Here is an 18180-nt window from a genome sequence, read left to right as displayed (position 1 = left end):
GTACGTGAAGGGTCCGCAACTCATTTATGATAAAGATCTTATCATAATCTATGGGTTGTTATAAGATATCTAGTAATAAGAAGATACTAGTTTATCTGAAGCCACATGAATCAAGGTGATTCAACTTGTCTGAGATGGAAGTAAGACAAGAAAGTGGTCCCCCCTGAGTTATAACGGAAGTTGGAAGAATAGGATCTCGGAAATGCCGTTTCGCAGTTCCCATGGGGGGGATACAAGACGTATCTAAGGACAGATGATGAATCCAGGAAGTGGCTTGACCCACCACCAATCTGTCGGATTTTATAAGCAAAAGATCATGAGTCAGGATAAGAAAACATATGTAATTTTTCCAGTAAAATTGATATTTTTATACTTATCCTGACTCATGACGAGAAGCCCTCCCAACCTCCCTGCTGGAAACACTGAGGATTTCACAGCAGATCCAAGTGCTTTGACAGAAAAATCAGGAGAGAGTGACAAGAAAGGCTGGTCACATGACTGTTTACGTGGGCGCAGGAAAGGGCAAAAGGGAGGTAACTCGTGGGTGAGTGTATTTTTAAGTCCGCTTCGGGAACTTCAAGGGATTCAAGTGTTCCACTACCATTCGCAAGGGAAAGGGAGATAAGCAAAAGATCATGAGTCAGGATAAGTATAAAAATATCAATTTTACTTGAAAAATTACATTATTACTCAAGGTCATGTGTTTGTTATTGTCTCAGACTTCTGAAGGTAAGCAAGTACAGTTCAGAGACAGATGGTTGAACATGTAGAAGTACACAAAAGAAAAGAATTTTTTGTTCTTTTATGGTTTATTATTTACCATCAACAGCATCAATTACCAACCATTCAACAAACACCAGATCTTGTCAGATGTCATAAAAACACTACATGACTAAAATGCGCCTTGAAGTGTAGTTGACAGAAAATGGATGACGAGGCGGTAATCAGTTTGTGATTATTGAGAATTGGTGCTGTCACGGTTGGAGCGAAAAGCGTACCCTCATGAACATGGTAAGCGGAAGTTGTATGCGCATGGAATGAGGTGAAATACACATGACAGTTTGTTGTGATCACAAGCTCCAATAAATATTACATTTAGCAAAACAATATATGTGTATGTATCCACTTTCTGTCAACTACACTTCATTTCGAGGCTTGAGTAGACACAATATGATTGTGATTTCTGTGAATAATGCGGATAGAAGTTATAATTATCGGTAACTGCCAGTTGTCTTGTGGTCTGAGTTGGGTATTCATTACTGTTTTCGTAAAAATTATTACCGACAATTGATTATGAAATTTTGCAATCGATTGTCGCGTCTGGAAAGGGTAACCAATCAATTTTTTATTATAATCGATCATCGGAACACCACTACCCAGCGCCCACAGGAGATGCCTTACTGGTGAGGTTTTAGGTCGTGAAAGGTTTTCGTAATATTTGCCGTCCAGTACTGCTTAGGATATATATTAGTCAGTGGACAGAAGTGTTTGCCTGCAGAAGTGTTTTCCCATACACAAAAGTATTTGTGATTGGACGTAATGTCCGTACACTTGCTTATCAATTTGGTGTTGGTGAAATAATTGTCATTTAGTTCATTTTTGCAGGATGAGTTTGAAATTTTACAGTTAATTAGAAAGTCATCTCAGGCACACGAACACAATTTTCACAGATTTGTCTGTTCAACATTACCCACGTGGAAGCTCTATGTTCGTGCTAAAATGATTCCTCACACTGGTACCAAATTTTACAAAGGTTTATCTTAAAGTAACTGTTTTTAAATCATTTTACCTACACCAATTGAAATTCACTGACGGGTGTAGGCCTAACTTAAGTAGACCTCCAGATTTTGAAATTCAAATTCAATGAATCGTAACAAATTGAATATTTCTGGTAGCGAAAAAGACATTTGTGCATTTCATTTTTCGACGCCATCTTGGAAACTACTAGCCAGCCAATGCCCCGTTCAGCAGCCGTTCGCGTGTACATGTTGAACATGCCTCTGGCTGCACCATCTTGTCCCAATAGCATTCATCTGTGTGCATGTTATCAACCACCGGTTTGATTTACCCAGTTTTGATTATTGTCACTGTGAGAATACATTTAATGAAAACTTTAAGAAAATCGTCACGTTTGATGACCTGTCTTTGGGTCCACTTTGTAATGACCTGTCTCTGTCACCCCTGTGTGATGACCTGTCTCTGGGTCCACTGTGTAATGGCCTGTCTCTGTCACCCACTGTGTAATGGCCTGTCTCTGGGTCCACTGTGTAATGGCCTGTCTCTGGGTCCACTGTGTAATGACCTGTCTCTGGGTCCACTGTGTAATGGCCTGTCTCTGGGTCCACTGTGTAATGGCCTGTCTCTGGGTCCACTGTGTAATGGCCTGTCTCTGGGTCCACTGTGTAATGGCCTGTCTCTGGGTCCACTGTGTAATGACCTGTCTCCTGGTCCCACTGTGTAATGGCCTGTCTCTGGCTCCCTCTGTGTCTCTGGCTCCACTGTGTAATGACCTGTCTCTGTCTCCACTGTGTAATGGCCTGTCTCTGGCTCCACTGTGTAATGGCCTGTCTCTGGCTCCACTGTGTAATGGCCTGTCTCTGTCCTCTGACCTGTCTCTGGCTCTGTGTAATGGCCTGTCTCTGGCTCCACTGACGGTAATGCTGTCTCTACAGTAATGGCCTTGGCTCCACCTGTGTAATGGCCTAATGCTGCTCCAGAAGGGTAATGGCTGCTGCTCCACTGTCTCTGTAATATCTTCAGGTCTGTGTGGCTTCAAGATGATAACTAGCAGAACAAAGTGTCTCTGGCTCCACGCTCAGTGTGATTGCTGCAGTCTAATGAGTCCAGTGGATGTAACTTTATATTCGGCCTGTAATGTCTAGTTTCACTGTTAGGGGTAGTCTTGTCATGCTTGTTCAGGAACCCCTGATTAATGAGTTCAGTTTTCTCACTTTTAGCAAAACTGTGTAAGAACAGGGGACACTAGAAATGGGCACATTGTGTAATGACCTGTCGGTTTTGGCCTGTCACCCCTGTTTAGCTTCTCATGATGATGTAAAAGTCTAGCTCATGGTGCACTGATGTAATGAGATGATCAGAATAGAGAACAAGTACAGTATCTTTTTCCCCTTAGAGATTTTGTAATTGGCCTGTAATCATGGACTAATCCACTGTCCAAACAAACCTTGGTGCTGTCTCTTTCACCCCCCATAAAGCGAACCATGCTTAATGACATGACTTGTCTCTGGGTCGAATCGGTCCTTTAGTTTAACAAAGAGTCGCGTTTAGTTCCCCAAATAGTACTTTTCGATACATCATATGAGTTAGTTTAGTTTTCAATTCCACTGCGCAACAAACGTATCTTCCAGATGCTACAGAACAATCAAGTACATAATCATGCGTTAGTGGCTCCAGGACTTCCCATAATTTCAAACACAGATTATATTTGTAGATTACTTAGCTTGACCTGTCTCAACTCATACGAATCAAAGTATCCTGCTTTCTTGTCTTGAATATTGCTCTATTTGTTGTGGTGGTTCCAGACGAGCAGTGACGACGTCAATGGTGATGTTGCTGATGATGTTGATGGTACATCTAGAGTAAAGGACGGCAATGCTAATGGCATTAAGGTTAGTGAATCTGAAGTTGCATCAGTGATACAAAAGTTCAAACATTTAGCCTTGCGGAAATTACAGGTTTAAAGGGAGACATTTGGGACGAGGTAGCATAACCGTATACTACTGTAGATAAGCCGATTGGTCGAGGTCCTAACTCGACCTGTCCCTATGCTGGTGCCTGTTACAGAGGCCCAGATAAGCTACGTATCCGGGTAAAATCCGCATAGAAAATGTCAAATTATGCATTGAAAAATAATTGTTGCGTACCGATTACGCATTTAAAATGTTAGATACGCAAAATGTTTAAAACAAATGCGTACAGAATATATTTATAAAAAATTGCTTGCGTAATGAAAAAGACATTGATTGCTATCAAGTTGTACTGTTAGTATAGGATGAGTGATTTTTTATGACATCATTTCCATTATATTTAAGTTGGTTTTGATTAGGTATGACATAAGGCAGAACATACCTGCTTAGTAAACTTACTCAATGACATAATACTTAGGTGAGTAATATGACTGAAATACATATTTGAAAGCAACGGAAAATGAAATACCCACTCAACATTCAAAATACCCTCTCCAAAACAATACAGTGGGTACAATACCCACATCATTCTCTTCCCACAGAGGTTACTTGTCATATCTTCCTACCAACCTCTGTTCTAATACGGCCATATTTCTTGGTTCTCGTAAAATCCCCTAGCGGCAAAAGATCGCAACACGAATTATCTCCCTTCTTTCTATCCAATCAGAACACGTGTTACATCAACTTAGATTCAACTTGACTAACACAAGCAAATGTGAGGCCGCAAATATTCCCCATGTGCCGGGGAATTGTGTTGATGTTACACACAAGACGTTTAATGGCTACCTTGTCCGTTGTCAACGAGGGCGATGGAGACGCCACTGATCCGCCATAACATGACTGAGTTCTGTCTAGAAGAAACGTTTGCGCATCGCGCAGGGGAAGATGTTTAGTTTTTCTCGAAGCATACGGAAATTACCGAGGCCTTGCTATTGATCACTTTTGAAACAACGTTGCTGATTGCACAACTAAATCTGATTACCTCCAATCACGAGTCTTAAATGCTCACACCATGAAAGGGCCGTATTAGAACAGAGGTTACGTAGGAAGATATGACAGGAGTAACCTCTGTGGGAAGAGAATGTACCCACATGAGCTAAATCTTATCTGGAGCTCTGCTGTTATAGCTTTATTATCCCCTACCAGAAAGTGGGAAGGGGATATACGTCAGGTCATAGGTAGGGAAACCAAATGTGGTATGTGTTTTCAGGACATGAATGCCTTGATGGAGTTCACAAATGGAAACCTTATTACTATTTGTAGCAGAGTTATGGCCCTTATCATGCATTTCTTGACTTAGTGCACGGTATCCCCAATGGAAACAGATTTTCTCAGTAACCGTTATAGATAGGGAAACCAAATGTGGTATGTGTTTTCAGGACATGAATGTCATGGTATAGTTAAAAACCAGGAACAAAATGGAATATTGATGACCATGTCTTCTTGTTTCGAGTTAAATTGCCTTATTTACATGACAGTCACTGACAGTGACTGAGACTGTAAAACGTGGGCCATGTAACACAAAGCCTTATATAGAATGGACTGTTTTGTCAGTCTTATATAAGCTGAAAGTTTGGTTAATTACCGGGACTACAGTTTCTATGAATTCATGCAATGTATCAGAGTATTACTTACACGTGACTAGTCACATGACAAAACAGGTTGAGGTATTTATTCTTCACCTGGGTAGTCAGGTAGCCTCCCCTTGATGTATTGTCAACATGGGCGGATCCAGGAATTTTGAAAAGGGGGGTTCGAACCCTCTGAACCCCCCATTTGGCTCTGCCAACGTAAAAAAATCTTCAATGTGGTCTTAAAGTCATTTTCGGGGTGGGTGGGTTTGGACACACCGCGACGCACTACGCGACGCACGCCTTAGCACACACACACAGAGAGAGAGAGAGGATCCGCCAATGGTCAATCTGGTGTTGTTTCATATTCACAGTTGTCTATGCAGCCGCTGAGGTCAGCTCTGTCCTACTACATTGAGGAGCAGTGCAAGGAACTGATTGGTAATGACTCCGACACCAGTGAGTCCGACCTCACAGTCTCGCTTACCAAGAAGTTCAAGACACTCCCTGAAGAGGACAAGGTACAAAACTGACTGAAGATATATATTTAATATATGATGCTGTAGATAACCCACAGCCTTGAAGTGTTCATGCGTCAGGATACTGGTGTATTCTGACATTGATATACTGTGGTGGTTTTTCTAACCTGACAATTTGCCTTTCAGTTTCATTTCAGGCTTTTGCTCATGTATTTAAAGGTTTGAACAGTGGTTTTTGCTATTTGACTTGCTCTCAAAACATTCAGGGGTCGAACCGTGAAGATTCGGGGTAGAATAGGTCTTCAGCAACCCATTCTTGTCATAAAAGGCGACTATGCTTGTCGTAAAAGGCGACTAACGGGATCGGGCGGTCTGGCTCGCTGACTTCGTTGACACGTGTCATCGGTTCCCAATTGCGCAGATCGATGCTCATGCTGTGGATCACTGGATTGTCTGGTCCAGACTCGATTATTTAGAGACTGCCGCCATATAGCTGGAATATTGCTGAGTGCAGCGTAAAACTAAACTCACTCACTCACTCATTCAGGGGTCACCCCATTTGGATATGATTACAAGATATTCGCACATTACCATTTATGTACAGAATCTTATTCCAAGTTAGTGGTTGACAAAACGGACAAACTTTAATGCAGGTGAACAACTTCTTCTGTGGAACAAATGATATGTTATGCAGTTTGAATGACGTATGATTTATTAACTCATAATTTTGTCAGGGCTTTTTATTATTATAAGCCAAAATGTACTTCAAAGTGGCATGGTGGCCCAGTAGTCTTGGGATCTATTCTGACTTGGTATTTTCCTATTTTCAGGACAAATATCGCAAGATGGCCGAAAACCAGAGGAAACAGACCCTGATGACTAGTTTCATGTGAGTTGGAATTGATAAACATGATTGGTTGACAAACATCTAGAGCAGTGGGGTAGCAGACTGTATATTATGATAAACACCCTAGATCAATTCATTTCCATAGTAGAGTGAGATTTTGAAACATACAGCAGAGAATAGGACTGGGACGATTCACAGATGCATCGGGACATTTAAGTTTGATGCAGCTAACGTATCGTCGACTGGTGTATCGATTTAGAGAAAAATACGCAAGTATGATGGAGTTACTTGTTTGTTTATTACAATAGTGATATTGTTAAACACAAATACCTTGAAATATATCATTTTAAATCTTGATATCATGTAATTCTTTCAAGGTGTATGTATCGTGATACGTATCGTATCGGATCGCAGGTAAAATATCGCGATATGTAACGTATCGTGACATAGTGTATCGTCCCAGCCCTAGCAGAGAATAGTCATTCGATCAAATCATCATGTGTAAGTTGGGAAGAGGGGGTAGCCCAGTGGTTAAAGCATTCGCTCGTCACGTGGAAGGTCCAGGTTCAATCCACACATGGGTGAAATGTGTGAAGCCCATTTCTGTTGTCCACCACTGTGATATTGCCGGACTATTCTGTTTTCGCAGTTGGAAAAAAGGCTCTGTGTTCCTAAAACACATAGCCCTTGGAATTTTGTGTGTGCATGCACGCATCCCGAGCATTTCAGAGCATTTTATCATCATTCGCATGTCAAATTAGTAGAGAAAAACTTTATTTTATTTTGTTGTTTCCTTGGGGAAAATGGTTACCTGTTGTGTTTCACGAACCATCAGTTCACATGTCCACAAGTTGTTATTCAACGAGTTTTACAGTTTTATAAAGAATTTTGGGAGGTGTGGCACACAACGCGTGACTAGAAAAGCTCCGAACAGCGAATAACTAGATAAGGTATGAATCTGTGACATATACGGTTCAGAGGTTTGCATGCCATCTGGCGAGAACACTGTTCATAAACCTGGCGAATTCTTTAACATCACCATGGCAAAACCTATGATGTTGCATTTCAGTATAATGAGAATGAAAGCAGTAATTTAGAAATGTAACTACCCAGAACACAAAATGCAAGTTCTAGTCGATTTTGGTGACCTTCACTTAATTTTCAAGGTCATGGCGACACTTTGATGATTTCAGAAAGTTAACCTGCATGTAAAGATTGTCAGCGAGATATCTCAAGAACCATTCACTGGACTTTCTTTTTTTTTGACACCAAGCTTCATCTAGGGAAGGTGCAAGTTCTAGTCGATTTTGGTGACCTTCACATAATTTTCAAGGTCATGGCAACACTTTGAAGACTTCAGCATGTTAACCTGCATGTAAAGATTGTCAGCGAGATATCTCAAGAACAGTTCACTGGATATTCTTCATAGACTATCAAGACTTCCCTTGTTTTGAATAAGCCATTTCTTTATTACTATTTTTGCATATTTCATACACTAAGACATTCATGTCAAGGTCAAAGTGAGTCTTGAAAATATTTGTGCGTTTGAACAACTACAGAGCAAGATATCAAGATAGGTTGACTGGTCATGTTTTTGTTGACATTTACCTTCATCTTAAATTACGACCTTCACTTTCATTACTTTTTAAGTTTGATTTGATAATTTGCGGCGGGGGATTATGTCACCTTAGTGACAATGCTTGTTTTACCATGTAACTGATTGATCCCGTGATTCCATTTGTTGTTTGTAGTGGGGTACATCATGGATATTGATACCAATGCTGTAGGGCCTGGTTTACGAAGAACTTGTACATGTTGTGTGTGGGTTTCTTAGATATCAAGGCTGTTTGTTTGCTGTTTTCAGATCAGCATCACTCAAATCTAAACCTAAACCACTAAGGTATGTATCTGTATTCCTCTATAGAAGATCCATGAAGTATGTTGTGACTTGTTGGCATCATAAACCTCTTATACAAGCCAAAATATTATGGATGTCAACTTCTTGTTTATTCTATACACAACGTTTCTGGGCCTTGTATAGAATAACAAGAAGTTGACATCCATAATATTTTGTCTTATACTTGAATACCAACTTCTATATGCCTCCCAAGAACCTCATAAACCTCTTATTCTCTGAAACTGCTGCATTTATGAGGTTTGAACAGGCGTTTCCACAAATTATGACAAGTAAAGTTATTATTTTTCAAATGTGATGTTTACTATGGCTGCAAGGATCTCAGAAACCACAGGACAAGTTTGCTTCAAATCCTCATTTGTTACCACCAATAGTGGCACCTGGATTCGTTGAGGAGGTTTGAATCTATTTTTAAAATGGCTGTCTGTAGTATTATGTAGTAGTATTGATTGCAGTCAACTGTCAAGATATATTTCATGATGAAAGGTAGATTTAAAAGATTATGATTGTTTTGTAATGTTTTCAGTGACAATGGTGCAGCCAAAAATAAAGTGATGAAATCATTTCCTGGCGAACCTGCTAAACCTCCGATGTAAGTAGCTGGGTTTCATATATGAAGCTTCCGTCAGGATTGTTGTAGTCAGTATGTATTTGTGCAGTTTTTAAGACAGAATGGATGGACCGTATGACCAAGCAGTCGGCACCATTTTCTAAAACTGAATCAACTGCTTTGCCCCAATTTTTCAAGTCTTGCGATTGTTTTGTTCTGGAATAGGTTTATTCAGTATTTGTTAATTACAACTTGTAAATGAGAGGAGAGAAAGAGGGAGGCTCGTATCTTGTTAGAATTGTGTTTTGCAAAGTTGGTCTGTTCAGTTACATACCTCAATTAAGCATGCCAGAAACAGAAAGTTTGTGTGTATATGAATCCAGATTTTGCTCTGATTATGTTCTAGTGCTGTCAGCATGCCCGTGAGAATAAAAAAAATGGTAAATGTCTCAGATCTGTGTAACTTAAGTCTTTCCTTACACATGTAACTAAACCATTCTCCTTCAGTAGTTTAAGAACTTCAGTGGTTGTGTTGACTTGCAGGAGTGGCTACAGCCTATTCTCCAAAAAGCTGCTTTCCGAGCTGACAGAAGTGCCCAGCAATGAGAGGATGGGTGTCATTGGGCAGAGGTGGAAACAGTTGTCTGAGGAGGAAAAGGCTGCCTTCTCTAACAAGGCCAAAAAGAAAATGAAGAAATATGTCACAGAGGTGGAAAACTTTAAAGAGGTGAGCAGTGAGAGATAAGGATCTTGAAATAGGAATGGAAAAATTAGTAAAAGCCGGTTAAAATAAGACTCTGTGAACTAACATGATGTGTACACATGGACAAAACCATCGCATACCAAATGTTTTAAACTATAATACTTATTTCATTTTCTGCATGTCCTATTTTCGTGTTTGCTTTTGTTTACAAAGTTAATTTGTAACACAGAAACTGAAATTGATTATGTATTGACATGTTTTGCATCTGAACCATGGCAACACTTTTTTGATTACCCTTTCTGTTGCTGCCTCTGCCTTTCTGAATCAAAAGATTTGACCAAGCCCCAGATTAAACAATGTTCATGTAATGGTATGACAGAAGGAATTTATGGTCTCTTGGATGTTTTCAAATTTGATCTTGTCATGGAGATATTATCCAAGATTTGTGGTTATTTCTAACATTTGTTGTGGTTTATAGTGAAGTGATCCCCAGATCATTGAGGGTAGCCAGGTTTTTCTGTTCCTGCATGTGTAAATAGTACTCAAAGTGTATGGCCATGTCAGAGGACAGTTCATGCATGTTTTCGAACAGATATTTAACGTTGTTAGACTGCTATTTGAGGATGTCAGTTGTTAGGCTTACCTAATGAAGTAAACATCTTCTGTATTGTAATGAACACTAGATGAACCAATTATTGGTATCAGGGCTTTTATGTGACACCACTTTGCTAAGGTTTCATTTTAGCCAACAATTGAAAGAATGTAAGAAATTGGTGTGAGAACTGAGGACTTCCAACATGACGGGGCCAAGGATACCTTCAGTCCTGTATTTGAGGGTCCCTGGGACTCATGCTTATAATTTTCAGAAGTCCTGGACAACAAAATGGGGGTCCCATACACTTAAATATTATTACTTACTGTTATTGTATGGTGCATCATGATCAACACTTTAATTGTTACAGTAATGAAATTACAAATGATACCATAACTCAGCTAGTAGCAAACTCAGCGATAACTTATTGTTACTTGATTGGAATTTTCACAAATGTATTTAGACTTTTTCTGCATCCCTGTGGATGCACTAATAAATTTCGTTGCGTCCATTGTCAATTTTTTTGCATATAAGGCGCTGGAATTCGTATCTGTTTTCCTGTAAATCCTGCAAAGGGTGATATATGGTCAGTGAGACCTACTGGGGATAGTTTGTGACCCTGTATCTGTTTTCCTATGGATGATCATCTTTCTGGATCATCAGGAGGACACAGCACGTCTTTGGTATATGTCCGTCTGCATCTGGAATTCCAACGTTCCTGAACCATCGGTCATGAGCACACCCCTCAGTGCCTCCATCCCTGGACCGGTTCCACCTTAACAACATACACATAACCAAACAGAGCCGAGAGAGGTTGAAGCACTGGACTGTATAACACTATCATCTGGCTCTTTCTTTATGCCACAGACAGCAGCAGGAGTATCAAGTACAGTGTATCCATCTCGATCCAGCAACTGCCGGTGGTACTGGTAGATCAGGGAGGGCAGTATCATCCTTGGGCTCATCCTTCACATCAACCAGTTCCTGAAAATATACAGATTACAAAAAAAACTGATAATTCAAGAAGTAAAAAACTGAATAAAGGTTGTAATAAATGAACCTTTCAAACCTTTTCTGAACATTTGAAATTACATTTTATAAAATTTAGAATTGAAATTTGAGATTAACAATTTAACATATTCTTTTAATCAAGTTGATAACTTTTGAAATTTGACGGTGTGGCACAAATCATCTATATTTGAGATTTAATTTGTGAAATAGTATGTGGACATACCAGGTGACGTCTGTCACAATATTCTGCAACACATGTAGCCAGTTCAGCAAACACTGTTGCTTTCTGGTCTTCATTCAAGAATGGAAGAGTCTTGAACCTAGGATCCATCGCAGATGACTGACGAAGGACCTGCTGCACTTCTGGTTTGGTATATCACTTGTTTAAATCTACCTCAACTGCATGCTTTACATCTTTGACAAGAGGAGAATCGTCATCCTTGGGGGTCATCTGGGTTTTTATGAGATACAGCATTGGAGCAACAATGGAAATTGTAGGCACTTTTTCATCACACAATACCTCTGTTGCTCTCTTCAGGAGTCCCAAAAGTTCAAGAAGTACATGTAGTTCCAAATTTCTGACATCACTTTCAGTGAGTGTACTGATGTCACTCTCTTTCCTCTGGATATCTTTGGAAACTAATGTGGCATATATTGCTGGCTGAAGCTGGAGATAACTCAGTAGCATATCGAAAGTGCTGTTCCATCAGGTGGGCACATCAATTTTCAGCTTTGTCTTTGGCAAATCAAGACGATCCTGGTTTGTTGACAGGAGGACCAAAGCCACAGTGCTTTGGTGGAAGAAACCAACAAGTTTCCTCACTCTTGACAATAAAGTACTCACTTTCGGAACTTTCAAGCCACGTTGAGTGGCCAGGTTCAGCGTATGTGCAAAGCAGTAGACGTGGGGCCTTAATTCTGCAACTTCAGCAGCAACACCCATATTAGCTGCATTATCAGTAACCAAAGCTGGGTCCTTGTCAGCAATGCCCCACTCTTCCACAGCATCCTTAAGCACTTTCCCAATATTCACTCCAGTATGACTTTCCTCAATGACCCTGGTCTGTAGAACATGTGACACAAGCTCCCAAGCACTGGAGATATGTTGGCTTGTAATGGTAATGTATCCTTGTGTGGCACGGCTGGTCCAACCATCAGTGGTGAGTGCTACCCTTTCACTTGTTTTCAAATCAGCCAAAACTGAAGATTTGTTTTCTTCATACAGTTTGGGAATGATAGTCTGAGACACAGTTTTTCTGTTTTGCAATTGGTATCGGGGATCTAAAACGTGAACAAAATTAATAAAAATACCTCATTTTCCACAATGGAAAAAGGTTGCATGCCTTTGATAATGTAATATGTCAATGCTTTGGTTATCCCATTTGATCGATCACTGGAAAGATTTCCGACCGTAAACCCCGTGGTTTTTTTTATCATTCTATGCCTAAGATTTTATAGTAAGAATAGATGTTTAGTTATAGAAAGCCTACCCTAACCCTAAACCTAACAATGCTAAATCTTAACCCCTTGAAATCATAATAACCAGAATACATTTCATACTCTTACCCGATCACTTCCAGGGGAATATATGTGGGAATGTTCAAACATTTGCGGTATTTTTCCACTTGCACTGACTTTCCGTTTGTTGTCAGTCACGATGTCAGTCTTTGTAACACGATCGTATTCCAGGGGGTGGTGCCTTTTCAAGTGTGTCGACATGTTTGTCGTGTTTCCTCGATAAGTTGCTATCACATCACACAAGGTGCATGCCACTTGAGTTTTATCTCTCGATAGTAAAAAAGTGCTGTTGTTGTTGAGTTAGATGCTTTGGAGGTCGCCTTCGCCGGTTGGCATGTCGGCAGACCTATCCCTCCTTGGGAAAAGCTGCTTCCACACCTTGCTTTTATATCCTGCACCAGGCTTCAAAAACACCGCGTAGTCAGCGGCCATTTTCCTGTGCGCATGCGAGAAGTGCTGAAATCTCGTGAGATTCAACGTCGCCTAGAGTCGCAAAATTCGCGATGATGTATGAATAAACCAATTCAAATGTAGGTGACCTTTTAGCAAGTATATATCGTCGGTGAATCGATACACATGGATCGTATCGTCTGATTTTAATATCACGATTATTCAAGTATCGATATATCGTCACAACTCTAAGTCTTACTGACACAAACTTCTTTTGACTTTAAGATGGCTACACGCAAGAGACACAAGAGACGGTCTGCAAAGTTGGATATAGAATACCAGATCTGAGATGGTACATGATTGTGGGAGGAAGACAGCATCATGCCTTGACCATACAACAGCGAAGCATGGTGGAAACGACATGCTTCATTCTGTTGGTACATCCAAGGATGAATGTTCGGATGAAGATAAATGTTTGAGTCTGAGGAGAGTGTCGTTGGATAACAATGAGTACTGTGATGGAAAGGATTTAAGCTCATGCTGTGCTAATCTTGCATGTCTCTGTTCAGATATGTCTGATGGACAGCTAGATACTGGATCTTCCTGCTGTCATGTCTCTAAGGACACAGCACTGCCTCCCTCCATCATCGTCCAGTGTAGAAACATCTACAGGACCATCAGGCATGGTGGCACAACAGTTCACAGAGAGTTAGTTGGAAGACTCCTTGCACAGCTCTCTGTAACACAAGGGGAGGCAAGGGCAGTGGAAGCTGCCACCAGGGGCCAGTCTGCATGTGAGGCCTGGTACTACCACCGACGAGGAAGGATTACTGCTTCCAACTTTGCTAAAGTTGTTGACTGTGTGAAGTTTAAATACAAAAAGGTATCGGTTGTGAAGAAACTTCTGGAAGACATCCGCTACCCTACTTCAACATGGGGCCTTAAACATGAGAAAACTGCAGTGGATGCTTACAAAAGCAGGATCTCCAGTTACCATGATAACCTGAAGGTAAACCACTGTGGTTTTGTGATCAACCCCAAATTCCCACACTTGGGTGCTTCTCCAGATTCCCTGGTAGAATGTGTGTGTTGTGGAGTGGGTGTGGTAGAGGTGAAATGTCCATTTCCTGCTTTGAGACCACGCTCAACCTCCAAGTGTTCCTTCCACTTCCTGGACCCCCACCAGAAGGCCATGCCCCTCTGTGCCAGCTCCCTGCCACATGACCACGCCTATTATTGTCAAGTCCAGGGGCAGATGGCAGTGTGTGATGTGCAGTACTGCGACTTTGTCTGCTGGACACCCAGTGACATTCACGTTGAACGGATCATCCGTGATGAGCATTTCATTCATAGCATCAAGCAGGACTTGGACTCCTTTTATGAAGGCAGTATGATTCCAGCTATCCTGTCCTTGGAGGAGGACTTAGAATGAACAAAATTAATGTTAGGACGTATCGTGTATAGGGATCATCTGTTGCTTGTAAGATGATGGTGGGCACCGAATTGTTACAACTAGATCTCAAGTGTGATACAGATACCACAGCACATTGATGAGAAATACCGTGTATATGTGCATTTGGATGGTGTTGTAAGTATTGACAGACAGATTTTAGGGGTGGGCATAAGGTCGTTAGTATTATGCCAAATATATAACACTACCACACTAAGGCAGTATTTATCAGTTGTAAACCCTTTTTATGCTTGAACAGTGATGAATAATTTGGAGTAACCTGACTGTAATTTCTAGTAAACATGAAGTCATTTCAAACATATAAAGGTTGATTTGACGTGTACGTTGTGTGATTGTGTATTTCAGACTCTCTCGCCCTCTGAGTTGGAGACCTTCGAGCAGGTGCTTGCTAACAGAGGAGGAAAGAAGAAGGCCCCTGCCCAAATTATGACAGTCAAGATGTTTAAATAATGTACATCACATGTACTATGAGTACAGTTTGCAATGTTATTGTTACCTCAATGCCACACGGTCCTGTATAGTGTTATTTTGTGCCCAGTTCAGACGGTGGATTTATGGTGCTTAACCGTCCATGTTACGAGGTGGGCAGAGGTGCTGCGTTTTGTATTGAGGAGGTTAGGCTTTTAGTTGTGGCAGGATCCACTAGTTGTTTGTTTGAATCCAAGATGATTATAGTCTTCTTCGTCTGCATCAGAAAATCAGCTGTCTCATGATCAAACCCATAATTTAGGAAAAAAACATGTATAATCTGTGTTTTTGACACATCATTCACATGTGATAATGTTATTATCATTTCATAAAGTTTTGATCCTTTCTTAATTTACCAGATATGTAGATTCTGTGGTACAAAATTCCATTTAGCATAGTATGCTGAACCTTTTAGGCCAGACCAATCTTATTTCTTGTTTTATGGATTTTTTGTCCTCAGAAAACCTAAAGGCAGGAGGGAAAAAAATAAAAATAAGATCACCAGTCAAAGTAATATTCCTTCTAAATATCAAAAGTATTTTGCTTCTGGCAATTTATGAAGTGTATATGGGGCCAAAAAACAATCCAAAAAATTGTTTCTTGTAATTTTACATTTTTGGCCAATAAAAACATAAGGATTTCATTTTTGAACGGGAAAATTAATTTATATTTTTTTCTTATTCTTGAAAAAATACGACCGGCAGATCCATAAAGCAAGAAATAAAATTAGTCTGGCCTTACCATAGTTTGAAGATTCTGCAAGCCCAGAATTGTCCCTTATCATAGTATGCAGATTCTGCAGGCACAGAAAGATGTAAATCTTACTTTCTTGGTCCTTAAGTGATGCTTATGTTTTTTGCTCAGTTCTTGCATCTGTGTAGCCATGTGACTGAACCTGTCATCAATATGATCAGCTCGGTGACCTAGTTCCGCCTTTACATGTTGCTTCACAGAGGCAGCAAGTGGACATATGAATGTCTCCAACACTGCCATACATTTGCAAGATATTTCAGTTTGTATCAGTTTTAATTCATACTTTTCTCCCACAGCATTTTGTGTATTTGCTGGCTACCAGAGTATCATGGTTTATAATGATGCATAGCATTTAGTGATATTAGTGCGGTTTTACAATTTCATTTTACTTGATTATTTTAATAGCAACTGTTCTGGGTATTTTGTTACTTTGCAGTTCTCTTAATTATATTGACTATTCCATTCATTTGACCATTTTCACTTCCCCACTAAAACTGGCATAAACTTCGGCCCAAGGCCGTACTCATCACTTTCATTCATTCAGAAGATTCTAGGAATTGTCATCAGTGCTTGTTGTCATGACTTTATTGTGCCGGGTTTGTTTTGATTATAGTTGAGGGAATGATCGTTACAGACCACAGTCCTGTACATACAATGTATTTAGTATATCAGCGCACTGTTGTTGTAAGTCTAGGTTAAGGTATGGGAGCTAGGATTGTTGGAGTCGCTAATATATTGTTTATATTTTGTATATATTGTGACCTGATTTAGTTTGTATGACTCAACGTATCTGAGAATTTGAAATAATTCATTATAGTTACCATTTCAGCTGTTGTCTAGCTTCCATGATGACCAGCTGTCACCTTATAGCTTTTATACTGCTATTTTCATCATTAGACAACAAACTCAATGAATATTATAGAAAATGTGTGAATACTCGTAAAGACCATAACGGGCAGATCCTTAATATTCGATATAATTTCTTTTGTGTACATCGGCCTGGAAAAATCTGGATTCGTTCTTTTTAATGAGGAACAGATGAACAATCAGTTTGATTTCATGAAGCCTGAGGCATGAATATTTTATCAGTACTTGTTTGTACTGTTTATTTTTAATAATATATATATGTCTTAAGGCTGTGGTGGAGAATACTATCACACAAACTTCTCATAATGTCGTATAGTTAGGCCCAAATGGTATTCAGGGGAATCTGTTAATGGTGTCTAACACTAGAATCTCCCTTTAGCGTTCAGATAATAATATACTGGCTTCTGTGACCTTGAGATGATTAGAATAATTCCTTATTTGATGCACGTGTAACTGTAGACCTTATTATACTGTCTGCAGGTACAGAGAGATCAGCAAGCTATGATTATTATTAAGAGAGAAGACACATTGGTATGAGGGGAATCCTTCCATCCAAAATTGGATGTCTTATATGATCAGAATTTGAAATAATGTTAAAGAGTTCTTGTAGAGTTCCGTATGAAATAGATATCTAAGTGAGATTGCTGGACATCATGCAATGAAATGTGTTGCTATGAATACTAGTACCTGAGTTGTTACAGACTGGTTCAGTTTAGTTGTTGAAACACAACCTGAATTAATTCTAATAATGTACAATTTTATACTTATACTTATGTTTATCTATGGTTTAGTTATATTTCAGTATTTACCAATGTAAATGTTCCTATGCTGGTACCTTGTTAAGGATTAGTTGAAACAACAGCACTTTCTTTGTGCATTGCAAAACTTGTACACTTGTATAAGTCATGTTGCATTTCATTGCCAAAAAGTATTTCATAATGCATATGTATCATGTCAGTTCAAGGAAAAATAAAATGTGTATTCTCCCAGCGGGCCCTGTTCTCTTTCCTGAACACCTGGTAACTAACACCTGTACAGAACACGGTCTAACTAGACGTTCAGTGGGATGCGTAATAGAATATCCAGAAAAGCATGTTTACTAGTAAAATTGGGCAAAATTTAGAAAAAAATATGAATAGCTGCTGAAAACAATAGATCAGACTTCCGATGGCAATTAGGTTGCTCACCCAGGTATGACAACGGACTGTTGACTCACCTGCCATGTAATGCATGTGCTGCCCGCAGGCACAAGGCGTCATCTCAAAGATGCACAGAACACTTGGTGACTAACACATGCACTGAACACCTGGTGACTTACACATGTACTGAACACCTGGT

At 39.9% G+C, this 18180-nt stretch overlaps 1 protein-coding gene across 1 annotated transcript; it reads left to right on the top strand.

The window, feature by feature from the left end:
- Positions 1 to 2705: 2705 nt before the first annotated feature.
- LOC124286243 (nucleolar transcription factor 1-like) lies at positions 2706 to 17828 on the top strand. The gene is made up of 8 exons (XM_046722587.1): positions 2706 to 2747; positions 3543 to 3629; positions 5653 to 5799; positions 6588 to 6646; positions 8469 to 8504; positions 9046 to 9111; positions 9613 to 9796; positions 15100 to 17828. Exons 1-8 carry the CDS (start codon positions 2706 to 2708, stop codon positions 15202 to 15204), a joined length of 726 nt encoding a protein of 241 aa, XP_046578543.1. The 3' UTR covers positions 15205 to 17828.
- Positions 17829 to 18180: the final 352 nt, after the last annotated feature.

Source organism: Haliotis rubra, unplaced genomic scaffold (assembly GCF_003918875.1).
Source record: "Haliotis rubra isolate DU_JTF1 unplaced genomic scaffold, ASM391887v1 Scf38, whole genome shotgun sequence".
NCBI lineage: Eukaryota > Metazoa > Mollusca > Gastropoda > Lepetellida > Haliotidae > Haliotis > Haliotis rubra.
This window is presented reverse-complemented; position numbering and strand designations above follow the sequence as displayed.

Excerpts from the sequence above, each read along its gene's own strand:
- LOC124286243 (XM_046722587.1), top strand. The coding sequence starts at position 2,706 with ATGCTGCTCCAGAAGGGTAATGGCTGCTGCTCCACTGTCTCT. Across the intron at positions 3,630-5,652 it reads GCAATGCTAATGGCATTAAG|TTGTCTATGCAGCCGCTGAG; the intron begins GTTAGTGAATCT and ends TCATATTCACAG. Across the intron at positions 9,797-15,099 it reads AGGTGGAAAACTTTAAAGAG|ACTCTCTCGCCCTCTGAGTT; the intron begins GTGAGCAGTGAG and ends TGTGTATTTCAG.